The sequence below is a fragment of the Chiloscyllium plagiosum genome, unplaced genomic scaffold, assembly GCF_037043375.1.
Source record: "Chiloscyllium plagiosum isolate Xiang-an unplaced genomic scaffold, Cpla_swu_hap1 HiC_scaffold_2, whole genome shotgun sequence".
Taxonomy (NCBI): Eukaryota; Metazoa; Chordata; class Chondrichthyes; order Orectolobiformes; family Hemiscylliidae; genus Chiloscyllium; species Chiloscyllium plagiosum.
Genome location: NW_028270140.1, coordinates 159759204 through 159782125, shown reverse-complemented (window position 1 = coordinate 159782125; position 22922 = coordinate 159759204). Strand labels below are relative to the sequence as shown.

Genomic DNA, 22922 nt, shown 5'->3' with positions numbered 1-22922 from the left:
TATTATTTGATCCTGGGATGTTCCTACTGCTGGCTTTCTATCATGGTTGCTTATCCATAATTGCCCTTGAGAAGGTGGTAGTGAGCAACATTCATGAGCCAATGCAAGTTCCTGGCAAGTAGGTAGATCCACGATGTTTTTATGAAGAGAATTCTACAATGTGACAGTGAAGGAACAGTGATTTACATTGGGGAGTTTATGGGGGTGGTATTCCCATGTATCTACTGTCCTTCTCCTGCTGGGCGGCAGAACTTCCAGGTTTGCAGAGTGTATTAAAGCAGCCTTGGTGAGTTGCTGCAGTGCTTCTTGTCAGTGGTAAACAATATGAAAACAAATATTTCTATTCTAAATTGTTTGACAGCTTTGTCATTTAAACAGTTCTTTGACAGCTTCAGTTTTCGGGTACGTTTTTGAATATGGTTTGAAATCCCAAATGATATCTGCCTCTCCCTACCAAGGCTGACTGATCCTAATCATTAAACACATAGAAGCTGTCATCAGAGATTAAGAAAAAAAAATTAGCATTAACAAATAAGTACAAATATTTTTCTGTTTCTTTTGTAATTATTGCAAGAAATGAGATGATAAAATTGAACAAAAGGCATCCCTTAATGCAGAGCTGGAAATGTGTTGCTGGAAAAGCGCAGCAGGTCAGGCAGCATCCCGAAACGTCGATTCTCCTGTTCCCTGGATGCTGCCTGACCTGCTGCGCTTTTCCAGCAACACATTTCCAGCTCTGATTTCCAGCATCTGCAGACCTCACTTTATCCCCTATTGCAGTCCTTGATTTTACAAAAGTGACCCTTTTATATTAAGAAAAGTCAAATTTGACTTTAAAAGTACACAATATTCACACAGATCCTGACAAGCATGGAACCCATTCATAATATTTTCAAGTTTCATATCCTGTTTGTGTACTCTGCCAATTAGGGGCAGAGGCTGAGTGGGCTGGACCACTGATGATGTTTAATTGACATTTTTCTTAAGATTCACTCATGGGACATGAGCCAGCACTTATTGCCCATCCCTAGTTGCCCCTTGTGAAGGTGGGGGTGAGCTGCCTTCTTGACCCGCTGCAGTCCATGTGCTGTAGGGTGACCCACAATGCCCTGAGGGAGGGATTTCCAGGATTCTGACCCAGCGACAGTGAAGGAACAGCGATATATTTCCAAGATGAGGAGTAGCTTGGAGAGAAATTTGCAGGGGGCGCTGTTCCCATGTATCTGCTACCCTTGTCCTTCAAGATGGAAATGGCTGTAAGTTTGGAAGATACTGTCTAAGGAGCTTTGGTGAATTTCTGCAGTGCTACTGAAGAGTGCCCATTTTATATTTGAGCCAAAGAAACAATTTTCATTTTGGGCAGAGGCAGATGCAAATGTTTTCTGTTATTTTAAATTGGATCACTGACTTTAAAATGAATTGATGAATTTGCTTTTGAAATACATGTTGTAGAGACTATCCAATGTTATGTACTGCAGTGTGTGGCTGTATTAGGCACGTCATGGTTTGCTTGATCAGGAGGAGACAAATTGAAGCCCAATGTCACTTCAGTCTCAATGCAAATTCTCATTGTTGACAAACTGCTTTCCAGCTAAACAATTATTTAATTTGTTTATTATTCAGTTCTGAAGAAAAGCCACACTTGACTCAAAACATTAACGCTGTTTCTCTCCTCAGATGCTGTCAGAGTTGCTGAGTTTCTCAAGCATTTTCTCTGTTCGTTTCAATTTTCCAGCATCCATAGCATTTTGATTTTATGAAAGGAATTTAAATTACTTGCAGTTATCTGCAGACTACAGTGACCTTTAAAGAATAATCAATGAAATTATTCAAGCTAAGCCACCGAGTTCCAGCTGCTAGCTAATTCTTTTGCAAGGACAGATGTAAGAGAGGGGTGGGCACATAGGGACACATTGTAAACTGCACCAAGGTTATAATGCAAGCAGCCTTTTGAATAGTTGACTTGGTGCTAATTTTTAACAGAAAAGTTTTAATGTACCATTGAGCATTGTAGCATGAGGTTATTTACCAATTACTGTGCCTATGAAATATTTTTGTGATTTGGCAACAAACATTTATGATATGTAAAAATATTTCATAATACGAGTTTGTTAGTATGTGACTTGTTTCTTATGCGTGATTGGTCAAACAATATCTTCTGAGTGTTTACAACTGTTTCAAGTTCTTATTTTCAAAAAAACATTTACAGCAGTTGTCAAGTTACAAGTGTTACAGCTGTAACAGGCATAATAATATCCATGACTCTGGTAAGTCTGGAGAATACCTATATAGTGTCCATTCCAGTGTTACTCAGTATAATTTCTCTTTAATGTGGAAATGCTACGAAGATTCTGCATATGATAAGTGCCATAGCACATTTTAATGGAAAATGTTAACACAATGCATTTTATGTATACAACCTTCAACAGCTCAGTAAAACTTGTTACGTGGTCCTCCAGCCCATGTAATTGTCCACCCTGGTTTAGTCGTGCGATCCTGAAAGGGGTGTAGTACTCTGTATGCACTACTTTCGAACTGTGTTAGATAAGACTGGGTGAAAGTGAGAACTGCAGATGCTGGAGATCAGAGTCCAGATTAGAGTGGTGCTGGAAAAGCACAGCAGGTCAGGCAGCATCTGTGGAGCTGCTGTGCTTTTCCAGCACCACTCTAATCTAGATTTCGATATGACTGGGTCTTACCACACTGTGGTGTTAGACAACATACTTTAAAACACATTTTGAAAAAGTATGTTTAAAATACTTATTTTATGGAAAAGCTGAATTTAACAAAAGGTGAATATTTTCAGCACTAAATTACTTTCAAAACATAAAATCTGCCTCTGAACTAAGAAATAGAGATAATGAAAAACAAATTTATTTAGAATCAATGATTTTGGTAAAATGCAAATAATATGGACAAACTAGAAACATCTTAGTAATCATTTCAAAGGAACACCTTCTCCACAATGGCCAGCTTTTCAAACTTATTTTTATGTCTTTTGTAACTGGGTCAGAACTTTGAGAAGTAAATCAGTTGATTCGTTCAGATTCCCTGCAGTCACTCAGCTTGCATTGACACGAAACTGGTTCAATAATTGTGTAGATGGTGGTGCTGCCATCATCACAGCTCAAGGTGACATTGGTAAATTTGGTATTATTCGGCACACAGTAGCCACACTCAACTATCTTGCGGTCCATGTCTGGATTGTTCTGTGTGATTGGGGAACACCTGTCTTCACACACAGTGACATTAACCTGTGAATGTGAGCAACAATCAAACTTAGAGGCTGAATCTCTAAAATAGTTTGGATTCTGAAACAAGAGTGTGCATGCGCCCATATCTGCTTTTCAGGCAGTGGAAATGCTTTTAAAACGTTTATCTAGGTGTGCAAGTGCACATAAATGTTTTTACATTATCTTTCAACAGAACAGAGACAACAAGCAACATACAACATAGTTTTAGCCTGTGTTCAGAATTTTTGATTGTTAAAATAACATCGAGCTAAAAGAGTTGTTAAGATTTAAATTTAAGCAATGTACAATGTATGCCCTTTTAGAGTAGAAGGAGTTTAAAAGAAAGAACTCACTGACTCTACAAATAAAGGTTGAGAGGTGACTTAATTGAGACATATGAGAAAATCAGAGGTTTACATAGGATGGACAGTGAGAATCTTTCTCCTCAGGTGGTGACGGCTAGCACAAGGGGACATAGCTGTAAATTGAGGGGTGATAGATATTGGACAGATGTCAGAGGTAGTTTCTCTACTCAGAGTAGTGGGGGTGTGGAACAGCCTGCCTGCAACAGTAGTAGACTTGCTAACATTAAGGGCATTTTAATGGTAATTGGATAGATATAGGGATATAAATGGTATAGTGTAAGTTATTGGGCTTCAGATTGGTTTCACAGGACGGTGCAATATCGAGGGCCGAAGGGCCTGTACTGTGCTGTAATGGTCTATGGTCTATGGTCTAAGAGGATATTATACTTTTATGATACAGAGTGAAGAAATGTGAAAAGCTTGCTTTAGTTCTTGGAAAGGCAATGGCACATTGATATTGGTAATGGTAACGGTAATGCTAGTGCTATTGGTAGTGGTATTGGTAATGGTAATGATATTTGTAGTGGTAATGGCAGTGGCAATGATATTAGTATTGGTAATGGTATTGGTAATGGTAATGGTATTGGTATTGGTAATGGTATTGGCAATGGTAATGGTAATGGTAGTGCTATTGGTAGTGATATCAGTAATGGTAATGGTATTGATATTGGTAATAGTAATGGTAATGATATTGGTAGTGGTAATGGCAGTGGCAATGATATTGTTATTGGTAATGGTATTGATATTAGTATTGGCAATGGTAATGGTAATGGTAGTGCTATTGGTAGTGATATCAGTAATGGTAATGGTATTGATATTGGTAATAGTAATGGTAATGATATTGGTAGTGGTACTGGTATTGATATTAGTATTGGCAATGGTAATGGTAATGGTAATGGTAGTGCTATTGGTAGTGATATCAGTAATGGTAATGGTATTGATATTGGTAATAGTAATGGTAATGATATTGTTATTGGTAATGGTATTGGTATTGGTATTGGTAATGGTATTGGCAATGGTAATGGTAATGGTAGTGCTATTGGTAGTGATATCAGTAATGGTAATGGTATTGATATTGGTAATAGTAATGGTAATGATATTGGTAGTGGTAATGGCAGTGGCAATGATATTGTTATTGGTAATGGTATTGGTAATGGTATTGATATTAGTATTGGCAATGGTAATGGTAATGATATTGGTAATGGTAATGGTAATTGTAATGGTAATAACAGAGAACAGCCAGGGAATTCCTAGAAGCTTGGCACTCATCCACAAACTCCATCAACAAACACATCGACCTGGACCCAATATTCCGACCACTACAGCGGACAACTGAAACTGACAACCGGAAGCGGCAGGGACAGGCCACTATAAATGCCGGAAGAAACACCACAGAAGCGCTTCACAGGAGGCTCCCAAGCACTGAGGATGTCACCTAGACAGGGGACGAAACGTCTGCAACAAAAACTTCCAGCTCGGCGAACAGAACCACAGTAATGGTAATGACATTGGTAATGGTAATGGTATTAGTGTAATTAGTGTTTTTGGAACCTTGGGTTCAAATCCACTGGAGTATTTGAGGGAATTTAAATTGAGGCCTGCATTGGAGTGCTGCCTTGTTGCATTAGAGTGTAAGTGGAGTTTAGTGAAAGAGGGAGGAGGTGTTGAGTCCCTTCTTTTCTCTCATTGGTGAATACTTTTGCTCTTTATAATAAAAATAAGGTCTTAGGTAATTTGGAGCATAAGGGGAAAGATTGACCTTAAGGAATCCTGAGAGCACAGAGTACCAGAGGGTCAGAGAATGAGCAAAGCTGACAAGGAGCAGCTGAGCAGAGTAGCAGGAAAACTTTCAGAGGACCAGCCCAGCATTACCTGAACTCAGCCTGGAGACAGTGACACAGGACAAATGGAAGCTGCTGATTGGGTGAGTACAAACGATGAATATTTGCCCTAATGTTATTGCGTACAGTTTACAAAGTCTTTATTTTGTGGTTAAGAGTTTGTAAGATTCTGTTTTAGCAAGATCGAGGGAAGAGGGCCCTAAAGTAATTGATACTACTTGATTTTAGAGCAAGTCATGGCAAATGAGCTGAAAACTGTGGTGTGCTCCTCCTACTCTGTGTGAGAAGCCTGTGGCATGTTTTCATATCTGGCACCAGCACGTGTGCAGTAAGTGTCTCCAGCCGTGGGTCCTGAAAACCCAACATTTCAGAGCTGGAGTGATGACTGGGAACCCACCGGGAGCATCCACAAAGCTGAGAGAATCATTGATAGCACATATTGAAAAGTGGTCACACTGTAGACTCAGACAGAAAGGGAATGAGTGACCATCAGGCAGAATAAGAGGATTAGGCAGGAACCCCCTGTGGCGATTCCCCTGTTAAACGGATACGCCATGTTAGATACTGTTGGGGAGAATTTCTCTCCATGGAAACCAGGAGCAGCCAAATGTGTTGCACCACAGTTAGCTCTGCTGTACAGGAGAGGGGAGAAACTGCATGACTGCAATACTTACAGGAGATTCAGTTGTAAGAGGGACAGCCAGGCTTTCTGTGGCCACAGATCAGACTCCAGGATGGTATGTTGCCTCCCCAGTGATAGGGTTAAGGAGGTCACAGAGCGTCGACAGGACGTTCTGGAGGGGAGGGTGGACAGCCAGTGGTCATGATACCCACTGGTACCACCAACATGGCTTTAAAAAATGGGATGAGGTCCTTAAAGCTGAATATGGGATGGTAGAAAGCAAGCTGAAAAGTAGGACATCAAAAGGTAGGGATCTCGGGATTACTACCAGTGCCAAGTGCTAGTCAGAATAGAAATAGCAGGATACAGTATATCAGTTGAATAAGTGACTGAAAACTGGTGTAAAACTGGTGGGCAGCACGGTGGCTTAGTGGTTAGCACTGCTGCCTCACAGCGCCAGAGACCCGGGTTCAATTACCACCTCAGGCGACTGTGTGGAGTTTGCACTTTCTCCCTGTGTCTGCGTGGGTTTCCTCTGGGTGCTCCGGTTTCCTCCCACAATCCAAAACTGTGCAGGTCAGGTGAAATGGCCATGCTAAATTGCCCGTAGTGTTAGGTGCAGGGGTAAATGTAGGGGAATGGGTCTGGGTGGGTTGCGCTTCGGCGGGTCGGTGTGGACTTGTTGGGCTGAAGGGCCTTTTTCCACACTGTAAATAATCTAATCTAATCTAATCTAATCTAAAGGGGAAGGTTTCAGATTCCCAGGACATTGGGAGGTGGGATACATAATAATAATCATAGAATCCTACAGTGTGGAAGCAGGCCATTCAGCCCACTGAGTCTGCACTGACCCTTCGAAGAGCCCCCCACCCAGATCCTGTAACCCCACATTTCCCATCGCTAATCCACCTTGTCTCCCCATCCTGGGAAAAGTGGGGCCAGACCATACTGGACTATTTACACCTGGGCAGGAGCAGGACTGATATTCTCAGGGGAGCTGTATGTAGTATGGTTGCTGTAATTAGAATGGCAGGAGGCTGGGAATGTTAGCGCGGTGACAAGGGAAAGAGAAACAAGAACAGCAATTAAAAACAAAACAGTAAAATGCAAAATCGGTAAACAGGGTTATCAAGGACAAGAGACAAATAGGGTTAAACAGAAGACAAAACATCTGCAAATCAACTTCCCAGTTCAGCAAACATACCCATAACCATGGGGGAGACAAATAGGGCCATGGTACATTGGAAAATTAGGATGAAATTTACTATTTACTTACAATCTATTTACAATCTGTATAAACTTTCTGAAGGGAGGGACAGAGTGTAATGTACTAAAGTTTGCAGATGATAAACAAGGTGGGGTGTCAGGCTGTGATGAGGAGATAAAAAGTTTAAAGATGGATATTGATAGGTTGGGAGAATGGACCAGAATCTGCCAGATGGAGTTTAATCTCGGTAAGTGTGAGGGAAAAATTAAAGGCAAATTATTATTTAAATGGGAAGCAGTTTCAAAATACGTTAGTGCAGAGGGATCTGGGTGTCTCTGTGCATGAATCACAGAAAGTGGGTGTGCAGAGAGGTGCAGCATATAATAAGAAAGGCAAATGGAATCTAGACATTTAATGCAAAAGGACTGGATTATGAAAGTGAAGAAGTGTTGTTCCAATTGTGTACAGTGTTGGTGAGACCCACACCTGGAGTTTTGGGTCCAGTCATTGTCTCCTCACCTGAGGAAGGATGTGGTGGCACTGGAGACAGTTCAGGGAGGGTCACCAGGTTGGTCCCAGGGATGAAAGGGCTGTCGTATGAGGAGCGGTTCAATAGCTTGGGCTTGTACTCACTGGAGTTCAGCAGAATGAGGGGATGGATCTGATTGAGGGATTTAAAATGCTGAAGGGGATTGATAAGGTGGTCATTGAACAGATGCTCCCTCTTGTGGGACAGTATTAAACAAGAGGTCATATATACAGAGTGAGAGAAGGTAGGTCCACAATTACTTCGCTCAGCGGAATCTGTGGAACTCACTGCCCCAGAGTACAGTGGGGGCAGAATCGATCAATCGATTCAAGAAAGAAATAGATACGTTTTGATGAAAAGCAGGATGAAGGATTCTGGGTAGCAGGCAGGGAAGTGGGGTTGAGACTAAGATAAGATTAGCCATGATCATGTTAATGGTCAAAAAGTTGGAGGGTCCCAAGATGGGAGATGAGGCGTTCTTCCTCCAGTCGTCAGGTGGCTAGGATTTGGTGGTGGAGGAGGCCACGGACTTGCATGTCCCTTGGAGGATTGGGAGGGGGAGTTGAAGTGATTGGCCCAGGGCGGTGGGATTCTTTAGTGCATGTGACCCCAGAGATGTTCTAAACAGATGCACTAAACAACCACACCACCCTGCGGCTGATCATCAAAGTCCGTGGCCTCCTCCATCGCCAAATCCTAGCCACCTGACAACTGGAGGAAGAACACAATATCTTCCACTTTGGGACCCTCCAACTACATGGGATCAATGCCAATTTCACCAGTTTCCTCATCTGCTCTGCCCCCACCTTATCCCAGAGCCAACCCTCCAACTTGGCACTGCCCCCTTGAACTGTCGCACCTGTCCGTCTCTCTGCTCCACCCTCTGCTCCGACCTATCACCATAACCCCCCCCCCCTCACATTCATCTACCTACCACATTCCTAGCTACCTTCCTCCCAGCCCTAACCCCCCCCCCCCACCACCATCTATCTCTCAGCCCCCTTGGGGCCCCCCACATTCCTGATGAAGAACTTATGCTCGAAATGTTGACTCTCCTGTTCCTTGGATGCTGTCTGACCAGCTGTGCTTTTCCAACACCACACTTTTTGACTGTGATCTCCAGCACCTGCAATCCTCACTTGCTCATCCTTCATGTTAAATGATGTGGAGATGCCAGTGTTGGACTGGGGTGGACTAAGTTAAAAATCACACAACTTACATTAGTACTTCCAAATAAACCTGTTGGACTCTGGCGTTGTGACATTTTTAGCAATGTTAAACGGTAAAGCGGGCTCCAAAGGCTGAACTGCCCACTCCCACTCCTAATCCCTGTGTTCTTATGAAATTAGGTCTGTGAATGCACAAAGCATTTGGAAAAAGGTAGACAAACAGACAAAGCAAATCGAGATGAATAGATATGACCTCATGGCCATTATGGACCCATGGTTACAAGAGATCAAAACAGGGTCCGTAATATTCAAAAAACATTCGACCTTTTAGAAAGAAGAAGAAGTGTTGAGGTAGCACTGTAAATAAGAAATAAACTGAGGGCATTTGTGAGAAACGATCTGAGCTGGGATGATGTTGAGGGGATTTGTGGAGGTAAGAAACAGCAAGTGAAAGAAGACATTGGTATGAGGAGTGAATAGCCCCCCTACAGTAGCTGCACTGTACGTAAGGTTATAAATCACCAAATATTAAGTGTATGTAAAAAGAATAGAGCAATAATTGTGGGTGACTTTAATCTACATGTTGATTTTGTCAAGCAAATTGGAAAGGGCAGCTGTTCCAATGAGCTGACAGAATGCATCAGGGATTGCTTCCTAGAGCAAAATATCATGGGGCAGCTGATCCTGGATCTGCTATTGGGTAATGAGACAAGTTTAATAAATGACTTCAGAGTAAATATCCCCTGTGAAGTAGTGATCATAACATGGCACAATTTCGTATTCAGTTTGAGTATAAGAAAATTACTTCGGAAACAACTGTGGTTAACTTCAATAAAAGGGAATCACAATGAAATGAGGTCAGAGTCAACTACAGTGGTCTGGCCAGAAGGATTTGTAAGAAAGACAGTAAACCAGCAGAGGCAGATATTTAAGGAGGTCATTGATGATTCGCAGTAAAAATATCTCCCAGTAAGGAGGAACAATTCTAAGAGGGGAATAAACCAACCACAACTAAGCAAGGCTGTGAAGGAGATTACTAAGTTGAAAGAAAATGCATATAAGGAGACAAAATTCACTGATTGCCCTGAAAACTGGATAAATTTAGAATGCAGCAAAGGAGGAATAAAAGGATAAAAAAGATGGAAAAAATAAACTACATGGGAAAGCTCATGAGGAATACGTATACAGACAATAAAAACTTTGTTGAATATGTATATAAAAGAAGAGATAGGTCAAAGTGAATCTAGGCCCCTTAGAAAATGAATCTGAGAAGATGTTTATGGGGAACAAGGAAATGGCAGAAGAGTTAAACAGATATTTTGTACATTTTAAGGTGTAAGATACTTTGAACATTCCATTAAAAATAAAGAATATGGAGGAGGAATTAGGAACTATTATCATTACGAGGGAAATAATATTAGACAGGAGAAAGTGAGGACTGCAGATGCTAGAGATCAGAATCGAGAGTGGAGTGCTGAAAAAACACAGCAGGCCAAGCAAAAGCCCTTCCTCAGGAACCTTCATCAGCAGTAACAGACAAACAAATGTGGTGAAAGGCAGTTAAGGCAGATGACACCAAAATTAGAGGTACTGTGGACAGCGAAGAAGGTTATCTCAGAGTACAACAGGATCTTGATCAGATGGGCTGATGGGCCGACGAGTGGCAGATGGAGTTTAATTCAGATAAATGTTAGGTGCAGCATTTCGGAAAAGCACAGCACGGCAGGACTTATATACTTAATGGTAAAGTCCTAGGGAGTGTTGCTGAACAAAGAGACCTTGGAGTGCAGGTTCATAGCTCCTTGAAAGTGGAGTTGCAGGCAGATAGGATAGTGAAGAAGGTGTTTGGTATGCTTTCCTTTATTGGTCAGAGTATTGAGTACAGGAGTTGGGAGGTCATGTTGTGGCTGTACAGGACATTGGTTTGGCCACTGTTGGAAAATTGCGTGCAATTCTGGTCTCCTTCCTATAGGAAAGATGTTGTGAAACTTGAAAGGGTTCAGAAAAGTATGTTACAAGGATGTTGCCAGGGTTGGAGGATTTGAGCTATAGGGAGAGGTTGAATAAGCTGAGGTTATTTCCCCCAGAGCATCAGAGGCTGAAGGGTGACTTTATAGAGGTTTATAAAATCATGAGGAGCATGGATAGGGTAAATAGACAAGGTCTTTTCCCTGGGGTGGAGGAGTCCAGAACTAGAGGGCATAGCTTTATGCTGAGAGGTGAAACATTTAAAGGGACCTAAGGGCAACATTTTCACACAGAAGGTGGTGCGTTTATGAGATCATAAGACCATAAGACATAGGAGCAGAAATTAGGCCGTCCAGCCCATCAAGTCTGCTCCACCATTTAATCAGGCTGATAAGTTTATCAACCCCATTCACCCACTTTCTCCCTTGATGCTCAAGAAACTATCTATCTCCATCTTAAATCTACTCAATGACCCGGTTTCCACAGCCTTCTGTTGCAATGAATTCCATAGATTCACCATTCTCTGGCTGAGAAAGTTTCTCCCTATCCCCATTCTAAAGGGTCTTCCCTTTACTGTCTGGCTTTGCCCTCGGGTCCTAGCCTCTCCTACTAATGGAAATATCTTCCCAACATCTACTCTGTCCAGGCCATTCAGTATTCATGAGTTTTGAGAAGATTTGTAGCTCAGGTTGAGGTTTTGGATATGGTTTGCTCGCTGAGCTGAAAGGTTCATTTCCAGACGTTTTGTTACCTTACTCAGTAACATTTTCAGTGGACCTTATGTGAAGCATTGCTGAAAATTTCTGCTTTCTATTTATATGTTTGGGTTTCTTTGGGTTGGTGATGTCATTCCCTGTGGTGATGTTATTCCCTGTGATGAAGTCACTTCCTGTTCCTTTTCTCAAGGGATGGTAGATGGGGTCTAACTCGATGTGTTTGTTGATAGAGTTCCGGTTGAAATGCCATGCTTTGAGGAATTCTTGTGCATGTCTCTGTTTGGCTTGTGCTAGGATGGATGTGTTGTCCCAGTCAAAGTGGTGTCCTTCCTCGTCCGTATGTGAGGATACTAGTGAGAGAGGGTCATGTCTTTTTGTGGCTAGTTGATGTTCATGTATCCTGGTGGATAGTTTTCTGCCTGTTTGTCCAATGTAGTGTTTGTTACAGTCCTTGCACGGTATTTTGTAAATGACATTAGTTTTGCTTGTTGTCTGTATAGGGTCTTTCAAGTTCACTAGCTGCTGTTTTAGTGTGTCGGTGGGTTTGTGGGTTACCATGATGCCAAGGGGTCTGAGTAGTCTGGCAGTCATTTCTGAGATGTCTTTGATGTAGGGGAGAGTGGCTAGGGCTTCTGGACGTGTTTTGTCTGCTTGTTTGAGTTTGTTGCTGAGAAATCGGCGGACTGTGTTCATTCAGTATTCTGGGTGACACGATGGCACAGTGGTTAGCACTACTGCCTCATAGCGCCAGAGACCTGGGTTCAATTCCCGCCTGGCAACTGTCTGTGTGGAGTTTGCACATTTTCCCCATGTCTGCGCGGGTTTCCTTCGGGTGCTCCTGTTTCCTCCCACAGTCCAAAACTGTGCAGGAATTGGCCATGCTAAATTGCCCGTAGTGTTAGGTGTAGGGGAGTGGGTTTGGGTGGGTTGCTCTTCAGAGAGTCGGTGTGGATTTGTTGGGCCAAAGGGCCTGTTTCCACACTGTAAGTAATCTAATCTGCAAGTTTCAATTAGATCCCCCCTAATCCTTCTCAACTCCATCGAGTATAAACCCAGAATCCTCAAACGTTCCTCATATGTTAAGCTTTTCATTCCTGGGACCATTCTCGTGAACCTCCAGTGAACACGCTCCAGGGCCAATATATCTTTCCTGCGGTATGAGGCCCAAAACTGCACACAATTCTCCAAATATAGTCAGACTGGAGCCATACAGAGCCTCAGAAGTACATCCCTTTTTCTATATTCAAGTCTCCAGAAATAACTGCCATCATTGCATTTGCTTTCCTAACTATGGACTCAACCTGCAAGTTTATCTTGACAGAATCCTTGCACTTTGGAGTTCTGAATTTTCTCCCTATTTACAAAATAACCCATGCCTCTATTCCTACTACCAAAGTGCATGTCCTCACACTTTCCCATGTTGTATTCCATCTGCCAGTTCTTTGCCTACTCTCCTAATCTGTCCAAATCCTTCTGCAGCCCCCCTGCCTCCTCAATGCTACCTGTCCCTCTACCTATCTTTGTATCATATGCAAAGTTAGCCAGAATGCCCTCAGTCCCTTCATCTAGATCGTTAATGTATAAAGTGAAATGTTGTGGCCCCAACACTGAGCCTTACGGAACACCACTTGTCACCGGCTGCCATCCTAGGAAAAACTGTTTTATCCCCACTCTCTGCTTTCTGCCAGACAGCCCAGCTTCTATCCAGGCTAGCACCTTGCCTCTAACACCATAGGCCCTTATCTTACTCAGAAGCCTTCTGTGCGGCACCTTGTCAAAGGCCTTCTTGAAGTCCAGGGCGATAACATCCATTGGCTCTCCTTGGTCTAACCTGCTTGTTACTTCCTCAAAGAATTCCAGCAGATTTGTCAGGCATGACCGCCCCTTGATGAAATCATGCTGACTTTGCCCTATTTTACCACAAACTTCCAAGTATTCAGAAATCCCATCCTTCAAAATGGATTCCAGGATCTTACCCATGATTGAGGTTAGACTCACAATTGGTGTGTTACCTCCTAGGTGCTAGGGTTCATGATGTTCCAGATCATGTTTCCGGGATCCTTGAGGGGGAGGGGAAAGGGGTGCAGCACCAAGTCAGGGTCCACATAAGCACCAACGACATCGGTAGGAAGAAAGGTGGCAATCTAAGGCAGGATTTCAGGGAGCTAGGGTGGAAGCTTACAGCTCGAACAAACAGAGTTGTTATCTCTGGTTTGTTGCCCGTGCCACATGCTGGTGAAGCGAGGAACAGGGAGAGAGCGGAGCTGAACATGTGGCTGTAGGCTAGTGCAGGAGGGAAAGTTTTGGACTCTTGGATAGTTGGAGCTTTTTCTGGGGAAGATGGAACCTCTACACACAGGATGGTCTTCACTTGAACCAGAGGGGTACCAAATCCCGGGGGACATTTGCTAATGCCTTTCAGGGGGGGGGGGGGGGGGGTCGTTAAACTGATGTAGCAGGGGGATGGGAACCTGAATTGTAGTGTACAGGAGGGTAGTGAGGTCAGGGATGGGTTTACAAGGTCGCGAGAGGGCAATGACAACCAGCATGTTGGTTTGAAATGTGTGTACTTCAATACCAGGAGCATCTGGAATAAGGCGGGTGAACTTGCAGCATGGGTTGGTACCTGGGATTTTGATGTTGTGATCATTTCAGAGACATGGCTAGAGGAGGGACAGGAATACAGGTTCCGGGATTTGGATGCTTCAGTAAAAACAGAGAAGATGGTAAAACAGGGGGAGGTGTGGCGTTGTTAATCAGGAGTAATATTACAGCAGCTGAGATAACGTTTGAGGACTCATCCAGTGAGGTAGTTTGGGCTGAGGTTAGAAACAGGAAAGGAGAGGTCACCCTGTTAGGAGTTTTCTACAGGCCTCCGAATAGTTTCAGGGATGTGGACAAGAAAATAGCAAAGATGATTCTCAATAGGAACGAGAGTAACAGGGTAATTGTTATGGGGGTCTTTAACTTCCCCAGTATTGACTGGGAATACTACAGTTCAAATAGTTTAGATGGATCAGTTTTTGTTTAATGCGTGCAGGAGGGTTTTCTGACACTGTATGCAGACAGGACAACAGGGGGTGATGCCATATTAGATTTGGTACTGGGGGATGAATCCGGCTAGGTGTTAGATTTGGAAGTAGGTGAGCACTTTGGCAATAGTTTAAAGCCCTGTCTACCACCCTAGTCATGTGATTCGCTAGGCCTCTAGTCCCAGCATGGTTCAGATGAAGACCGTTCCATCGGAACAGCTCCCTCCTTCCCCAGTACTTGTATCAATGTGCCATGCATTCAAACCCATTTCTCCCACACCAATCTTTGAGCCATGCATTTATCTGATCAATCTCATTGACCCTGTACCAATTAGCTCATGGCTTAGGAATGAGGTGCCAGTGGAAGTGGTGGAGGCTGGTACAATTGAAACATTTAAAAGGCATCTGGATGGGTATATGAATAGGAAGGGTTTAGAGGGATATGGGCAGGGTGCTGGTAAATGGGCTTAGATTAGGTTAGGATATCTGATTGGGATGGCTGAGTTGGAAGGTCTCTTTCTGTGCCGTACATCTCTATGACTCAATGACTCTGTGACGGTAAGTCCACTGCCCTGATGTCTTGCACCCCAGAATCCTAATAGAGGTAGCTACAGAGATCATAGATGCATTGGTTATAGTTTTCCAAAGTTCTTTGGATTTTGGAGAAGTACTGGAGGATTGGGCTAGTACAATTGCAACATTTAATAGGAAGGGTTTGGAGGCATATGGGCTGGGTGCTGGTAGGTGGGACTAGATTGAGTTGGGTTATCTGGTCTGCATGGACAAGTTGGACCTCTATGACTCTATGATTGGGAAACTGCTAATGTGACACCCCTATTCAATAAAGAAGGGAGGCAAAAAGTGCGTAAATACAGGCGTTTTATGCCTGTTGTTGCAAAAAGACTGGCATCATTTATTAAGGATCTGTTAACAGTACAATTGGACAATCATTATCTAAGCAAGCAGGGTCCGCATGGCTCCATGAAAGGGAAATCATGTATGACTAAATAATTAAAATTTTTGGGGTACATCTCAATCTGAGTCGATAGAGGGGGAAACCAGCAGATGTGTTGTATTTGGACTTCCGGAAGGTGTTTGGCAAGGTACCTCACAAAAGGTGAAGTCATAAGAGCCCATGATGTTTGAGACAGTATATTGGTATGCATTGAGAATTGGTTAATGGATAGGAAATAGTAAGTGGTGGTTAAGGTGTTCTTTTTCAAGTTGGCAAGCTCTAACCAATGTGGGGTTCCACAAGAATCAGTGCTGGAACCACATAGTTATAAAGTTTGCAGGTGGCACCAAATTTGAAGGGGTAGTGGACACCAAAGAAGGCTACCTCAGATTACCATGGGATCTTGACCAGATGGGCCAATGGGCTGAGGAGTGGCAGATGGAGTTTAATTCAGATAAATGCAAGGTGCTGCATTTTAGGAAAGCAAATCTTAGCAGGACTTATACACTTAATGGTACGGTCCGAGGGAGTGTTGCTGGACAAAGAGACCTTGGAGTGCATAGCTCCTTGAAAATGGAGTCGCAGGTAGATAGGATAGTGAATAAGGTGTTTGGTATGCTTTCCTTTATTGGTCAGAGTATTGAGTGGGCGGCATGGTGGCACAGTGGTTCGCACTGCTGCCTCACAGCGCCAGAGACCCGGGTTCAATTCCTCAGGCGACTGACTGTGTAGAGTTTGCACGTTCTCCCTGTGTCTGCGTGGGTTTCCTTCGGGTGCTCCGGTTTCCTCCCACAGTCCAAAAATGTGCAGATTAGGTGAATTGGCCATGCTAAATTGCCCGTAGTGTTAGGTTAGGGGTAAATGTAGGGGTATGGATGGGTTACGCTTCGGCGGGTCGGTGTGGACTTGTTGGGCCGAAGGGCCTGTTTCCACACTATAATGTAATCTAATCTAATTCTCAGTACAAGAGTTGGGAGGTCATGTTATGGCTGTACAGGTCGTTGGTTAGGCCACTGTTGGAATATTGCGTGCAATTCTGGTCTCCTTCCTATTGGAAAGATGTTGTGAAACTTGAAAGGGTTCAGAAAAGATTTACAAGGATGTTGCCAGGGTTGGAGGATCTGAGCTACAGGGAGAGGCTGAACAGGCTGGGGCTGTTTTCCCTGGAGCGTCGGAGGCTGAGGGGTGACCTTGTAGAGGTTTATAAAATCATGAGGGGCATAGATAGGATAAATAGACAAAGTCTGTTCCCTGGGGTGAGGGAGTCCTGAACTAGAGGGCATAGGTTTAGGGTCAGAGGGGAAAGATATAAAAGAGACTGAAGGAGCAACTTTTTCATGCAGAGGGTGGTGTGTGTATGGAATGAGCTGCCAGAGGAAGTGGTAGAGGCTGGTACAATTACAGCATTTAAAAGGCATCTGGATCGGTATATGAATAGGAAGGGTTTAGAGGGATACGGGCTGACTGCTGGTTGGTCTGTCTGGCCAGCATGAATAAGTTGGACTGAAGGGTCTGTTTCTGTTCTGTACATCTCTATGACTCCAGGACTTTAATCACTTGGAGGCAGGAAAAAAAATACACTAACGCTAAATTTTCAGGCGACATGAGAATAGTTGGAAAGGCAACTTCAAAGTGGATACACATAGCTTACAGCGAGATAGATTAAGTAAGTGGGCAAAGAGTTGGCAAAGAAGTATGTTGTGGAAAAATGTGAAGTTGTTCATTTTGTAAGTGAGAATAAATGAACAGAATATTATTTAAATGTGAAAATCTGCATAAAACTACAACATAAAGGACTTGGGAAAAACTTGTTCAGAAAACACAGAAATTTCCTCCAAATCCAGGGGTTGGCCATGGGCACCTGGATGGGCCCCAGCTATATCTGCCTTTTTGTTGGCTATATCGAACAGTACCTACACAGGTGCTGTGCCCCAACTCTTCCTCCGTTACATCGATGACTGCATCGGTGCAGCTTCCTGCACCCAGGCTGAACCAGAACAGTTCATCAACTTTGTCCACAACTTCAAATTCAATTTTCCATCTTGGACAGCTCCCTCCCCTTTCTTAATCTCACCATTTCCACCTCCAGTGACAGTCTACACATGGACGTTTACTATAAACATATAGACTCCTGTAACTACCTGGACTACACCTCCTCCCACCCAGTATCTTGCAAGAACTCCATCCCATTCTCCCAGTTCCTCCGTCTCCATCGCATCTGCTCGGACAAGAAAATATTCCATTCCCAAGCATCCCAGATTCCACCTATTTTGAACCATGTGCTTTTTCTCCCTCTGTCATCCAGATAGCACTCCACTGCACCACCTCCACTCCCCCTCCACTGCTCTAAACCTCCTCCCTAAAATAAAGGGTCTCCCTTGTCCTCACCTACCATTCCACCCTCTGCATCCAACGCATCATCCTGAAACACTTCTGCCAACTTCAACTAGACCCAAGCACCAAGAACATCTTCCCCTCCCCACTCCTTTTTGCCTTCCATAAGGACCATTCACTTTGACAGTCCTTGGTTTGTGCCACTCTCCCCACCAATGCTCCCACCCCTGCACCCGCAGGTACCTTCCCCTGCAACTGGAAAAGATGCAAAACCTGCCGGCACACCCCCCCCCCCCCCCACCTCCATCCAGGGCCTCAAACAGTCCTTCCAGGTGAGACAGAGGTTCACCTGCCTCTCTTCCAACCTGGTTTACTGCTGACTACATCTGCAGGAAGTGCACCCAACTCCAGCTCCTCGAAAACCGCATGAGGGAACTGGAGCTGGAACTGGATGAACTTCGGATCATTCGGGAGGCAGAGGGGGTTATTGAGAGGAGTTACAGGGAGGTAGTCACTCCTTAGGTACAAGAAAAGGCAAATGGGTTACAGTCAGTGGATGGAAAGGGAACTGGTAGACAGTGCAGGGACCCCCTGTGGCCGTTCCCCTCAATAACAAGTATACCGTTTTGGATACTGTTGGGAGGGGGATGACTTACCAGGGAAAAGCTGTGGGGTACCGGGCTCTGGCACAGAGTCTGTCCCTGCTGCTCAGAAGGGAAGGGGGAAGAGGAGCAGAGCAGCAGTCACTGGGGACTCCATAGTTAGGGGGATGGATAGGAGGGTCTGTGGGGACGAGAGAGACTCACGGTTGGTGTGTTGCCTCCCAGGTGCCAGGGTCCGTGATGTCTCTGATCATATTTTTGGGATCCTTAAGGGGGAGGGGGAGCTGCCCCAAGTCGGGGTCCACATAGGCACCAACAACATAGGTAGGAAGAGAGATGGGGATTTAAGGCAGAAATTCAGGGAGCTAGGATGGAAGCTTAGAGCTATGACGGACAGATTTGTTGTCTCTGGTTTGTTGCCCGTGCCACGTGCTAGTGAGGCGAGGAATAGGGAGAGAGAGGAGTTGAACACGTGGCTACAGGGATGGTGCAGGAGGGAGGGTTTTGGATTCTTGGATAATTGGGGCTCTTTCTGGGGTAGGTGGGACCTCTACAAGCAGGATGGTCTTCATCTGAACCTGAGGGGAACCAATATCCTGGGAGGGATATTCGCTAAGGCTATTGGGGTGGGTTTAAACTAATCCAGAAGGGGGATGGGAACCTGAATTGTAGTTTGAGTATAGAACAGTTTGAGAGTAGGGAGGTCCGAAATCAAATTTCAGGGATGCAAGATGGCACTGGCAAGCAAGAAGTTGGTTTGAAGTGTGTCTACTTCAACACCAGGAGCATCTGGAATAAGGTTGGTGAACTTGCAGCATGGGTTGGTACCTGGGACTTCGATGTTGTGGCCATTTCGGAGACATGGATAGAGCAGGGACAGGATTGGTTATTGCAGGTTCCAGGATTTAGATGTTTCAGTAAGAACAGAGAAGATGGTAAAAGAGGGGGAGGTGTGGCATTGTTGGTCAAGGACAGTATTACAGTTGCAGAAAGGATGTTTGGTGACTCGTCAACTGAGGTCGTGTGGGCTGAGGTCAGAAACAGGAAAGGAGAGGTCACCCTGTTGGGAGTTTTCTATAGGCCTCCGAATAGTTCCAGAGATGTAGAGGAAAGGATAGCAAAGATGATTCTGGATAGGGGTGAGAGAGACAGGGTAGTTGTCATGGGGGACTTCAACTTTCCAAATATTGACTGGGAACACTATAGTATGAGTACTATAGATGGGTCAGTTTTTGTCCAGTGTGTGCAGGAGGGCTTCTTGACACAGTATGTCGACAGGCCAACAAGGGGTGAAGCCACATTAGATTTGGTACTGGGTAATGAGCCCGGCTAGGTGTTAGACTTGGAGGTAGGTGAGCACTTTGGAGATAGCGTTCACAATTCTGTTATGTTTACTTTAGTGATAGAAAGGGATAGGTGTATACCACTGGGCAAGAGTTACAGCTGGGGGAAAGGCAATCACAATGCGATTAGGCAAGATTTAGGAAGCATAGGATGGGGAAGGAAACTGCAGGGATGGGCACACTAGAAATGTGGAGCTTATTCAAGGAAAAGCTCCTGTGTGTCCTAGATAAGTATGTACCTGTCAGGCAGGGAGGAAGCTGTAGAGCGTGGGAGCCATGGTTTACAAAGGAAGTGGAATCTCTGGTCAAGAGGAAGAAGGCGGCTTATGTTAGGATGAGATGTGAAGGCTCAGTTAGGGCATTTGAGGATTACAAGGTAGCCAGGAAAGACCTAAAGAGAAAGCTCAGAAGAGCCAGGAGGAGACATGAGAAATTGTTGGCCGATAGGATCAGGGTAAACCCTAAGGCTTTCTATAGGTATTTAAGGAATAAAAGAATGACGAGAGTAAGATTAGGGCCAATGAAGGAGAGGAGTGGGAAGTTGTGTGTGGAGTCGGAGCAGATAGGGGAAGCACTAAATAAATATTTTTCGACAGTATTCACTCTAGAAAATGACAATGTGGTCGAGAAGAATACTGAGATACAGGCTACTAGACTAGGTGGGATTGAGGTTCACAAGGAAGAGGTATTAGAAATCCTGCAGAGAGTGAAAATAGATAAGTCCCCTGGGCTGGATGGGATTTGTCCCAGGATCCTCTGGGAAGCTAGGGAGGAGATTGCTGAGCCTTTGACATTGATCTTTAAATCGTCATTGTCTACAGGAATAGTGCCAGAAGACTGGAGGATAGCAAATGTGGTTCCCCTGTTCAAGAAGGGGAGTAGAGATAACCCTGGTAATATAGACCAGTGAGCCTTACTTCAGTTGTTGGTAAAGTGTTGGAAAAGGTTATAAGAGATAGGATTTATAATCATCTAGAAAAGAATAATTTGATTAGGGATAGTCAGCACGGTTTTGTGAAGGGTAGATCGTGCCTCACAAACCTTATTGAATTCTTTGAGAAGGTGACCAAATGGATAGATGAGAGTAAACCGGTTGATGTGGTGTACATGGATTTCAGCAAGGCATTCGATAAGGTTCCCCACAGTAGGCTATTGTACAAAATGCGGAGGAATGGGATTGTGGGAGATAGAGCAGTTTGGATCAGTAATTGGCTTGCTGAAAGAAGACAGAGGGCGGTGGTTGATGGGAAATGTTCATCCTGGAGTCCAGTTACTAGTGGTGTACCGCAAGGGTCGGTGTTGGGTCCACTGCTGTTCGTCATTTTTATAAATGACCTGGATGAGGGCGTAGAAGGATGGGTTAGTAAATTTGCAGACGACACTAAGGTCGGTGGAGTTGTGGATAGTGACGAAGGATGTTGTAGGTTACAGAGAGACATAGATAAGCTGCAGAGCTGGGCTGAGAGGTGGCAAATGGAGTTTAATGCGGACAAGTGTGAGGTGATTCACTTTGGTCGGAGTAACCGGAATGCAAAGTACTGGGCTAATGGTAAGATTCTTGGTAATGTAGATGAGCAGAGAGATCTCGGTGTCCATGTACACAGATCCTTGAAAGTTGCCACCCAGGTTGACAGGTTTGTTAAGAAGGCATACAGTGTTTCAGCTTTTATTAATAGAGGGATCAAGTTCCAGAACCATGAGGTTACATGAGCTGTACAAAACTCTGGTACGGAGTATTGTGTACAGTTCTGGTCACCACATTATAAGGAGGATGTGGAAGCTTTGGAAAGGGTGCAGAGGAGATTTACCAGGATGTTGCCTGGTATGGAGGGAAGGTCTTAGTGGAAAGGCTAAGGGACTTGAGGCTGTTTTCGTGAGAGAGAAGAAGGTTGAGAGGTAACTTAATAGAGACATATAAGATAATCAGAGGGTTAGATAGGGTGGACAGGGACAGCCTTTTTCCAAGTATGGTGATGGCGAGCATGAGGGGGCATAGCTTTAAATTGAGGGGTGATAGAGATAGGACAGATGTCAGAGGTAGTTTCTTTACTCAGAGAGTAGTAAGGGTATGGAATGCTTTGCCTGCAACCGTAGTGGATTTGCCAAATTTAAGTACATTTAAGTCGTCATTGGACAAGCATATGGACGTACATGGAATAGTGTAGGTTAGATGGGCTTCAGATTGGTATGACAGGGCGGGACAATATCGAGGGCCGAAGGGCCTGTACTGCGCTGTAATGTTCTATGTTCTATGTACTGCATCAGATGCTCCCGATGTGGTCTTCTCTACATCAGGGAGACCAAACAGTTCACAAATCATCACAGCCAGGGCCTGTGCAGGGGCCGACTGGACCTCCCACTCCCTTTCCGACATGACCATCCTTTACCTCCTCCGTTGCCACATCAAACCAGACTGCAAATTGGAGGGACAACACCTCATCTTCCACCTGGGCATCCAACAGCCTGGAGGACTCAACATTGAGTTCTCCAAGTTCAGATAACCTTCCTCCCCATCCCCCTGACGCATTTCCCAGCCCCTGCACAACAAATCCATTCCTTTGATTGACACTTCCTTCCACTTACCAATCAGATTCATTCCTCCCATCGACCAACCAGGTCGTCCCCTCTACCTGCATTGAACACTACCTCAGCACTCTGCCCTACTCCCCACCCAAAACCCTCCTCCACAACCCTCCACCCCTTTATCTGCAGCATTCCTTAAGCCCACCCTCAAGTCCACAAGAAGAGTTACACCCGAAACGTCAACTTCTCTCCCTCCTGATGCTGCCTGCCTTGCGGTGTCCCTCTCCCTCCTGATGCTGCCTGCCTTGCTGTGTCCCTCTCCCTCCTGATGCTGCCTGCCTTGCGGTGTCCCTCTCCCTCCTGATACTGCCTGCCTTGCTGTGTCCCTCTCCCTCCTGATACTGCCTGCCTTGCTGTGTCCCTCTCCCTCCTGATGCTGCCTGCCTTGCTGTGTCCCTCTCCCTTCTGATGCTGCCTGCCTTG

At 44.6% G+C, this 22922-nt stretch overlaps 1 protein-coding gene across 1 annotated transcript in view; it reads right to left on the bottom strand.

Annotated features, from left to right (window-relative positions):
- Positions 1-2719: 2719 nt before the first annotated feature.
- Positions 2720-22922, bottom strand: part of LOC122556516 (uncharacterized) — a 153216-nt gene continuing 133013 nt past the window's right edge. The window contains exon 9 of the mRNA XM_043703248.2: positions 2720-3254. Within this exon, the coding sequence (XP_043559183.2) occupies positions 3030-3254 (225 nt within the window). The 3' untranslated portion in view covers positions 2720-3029. The remainder of the gene's footprint in view (positions 3255-22922) is intronic.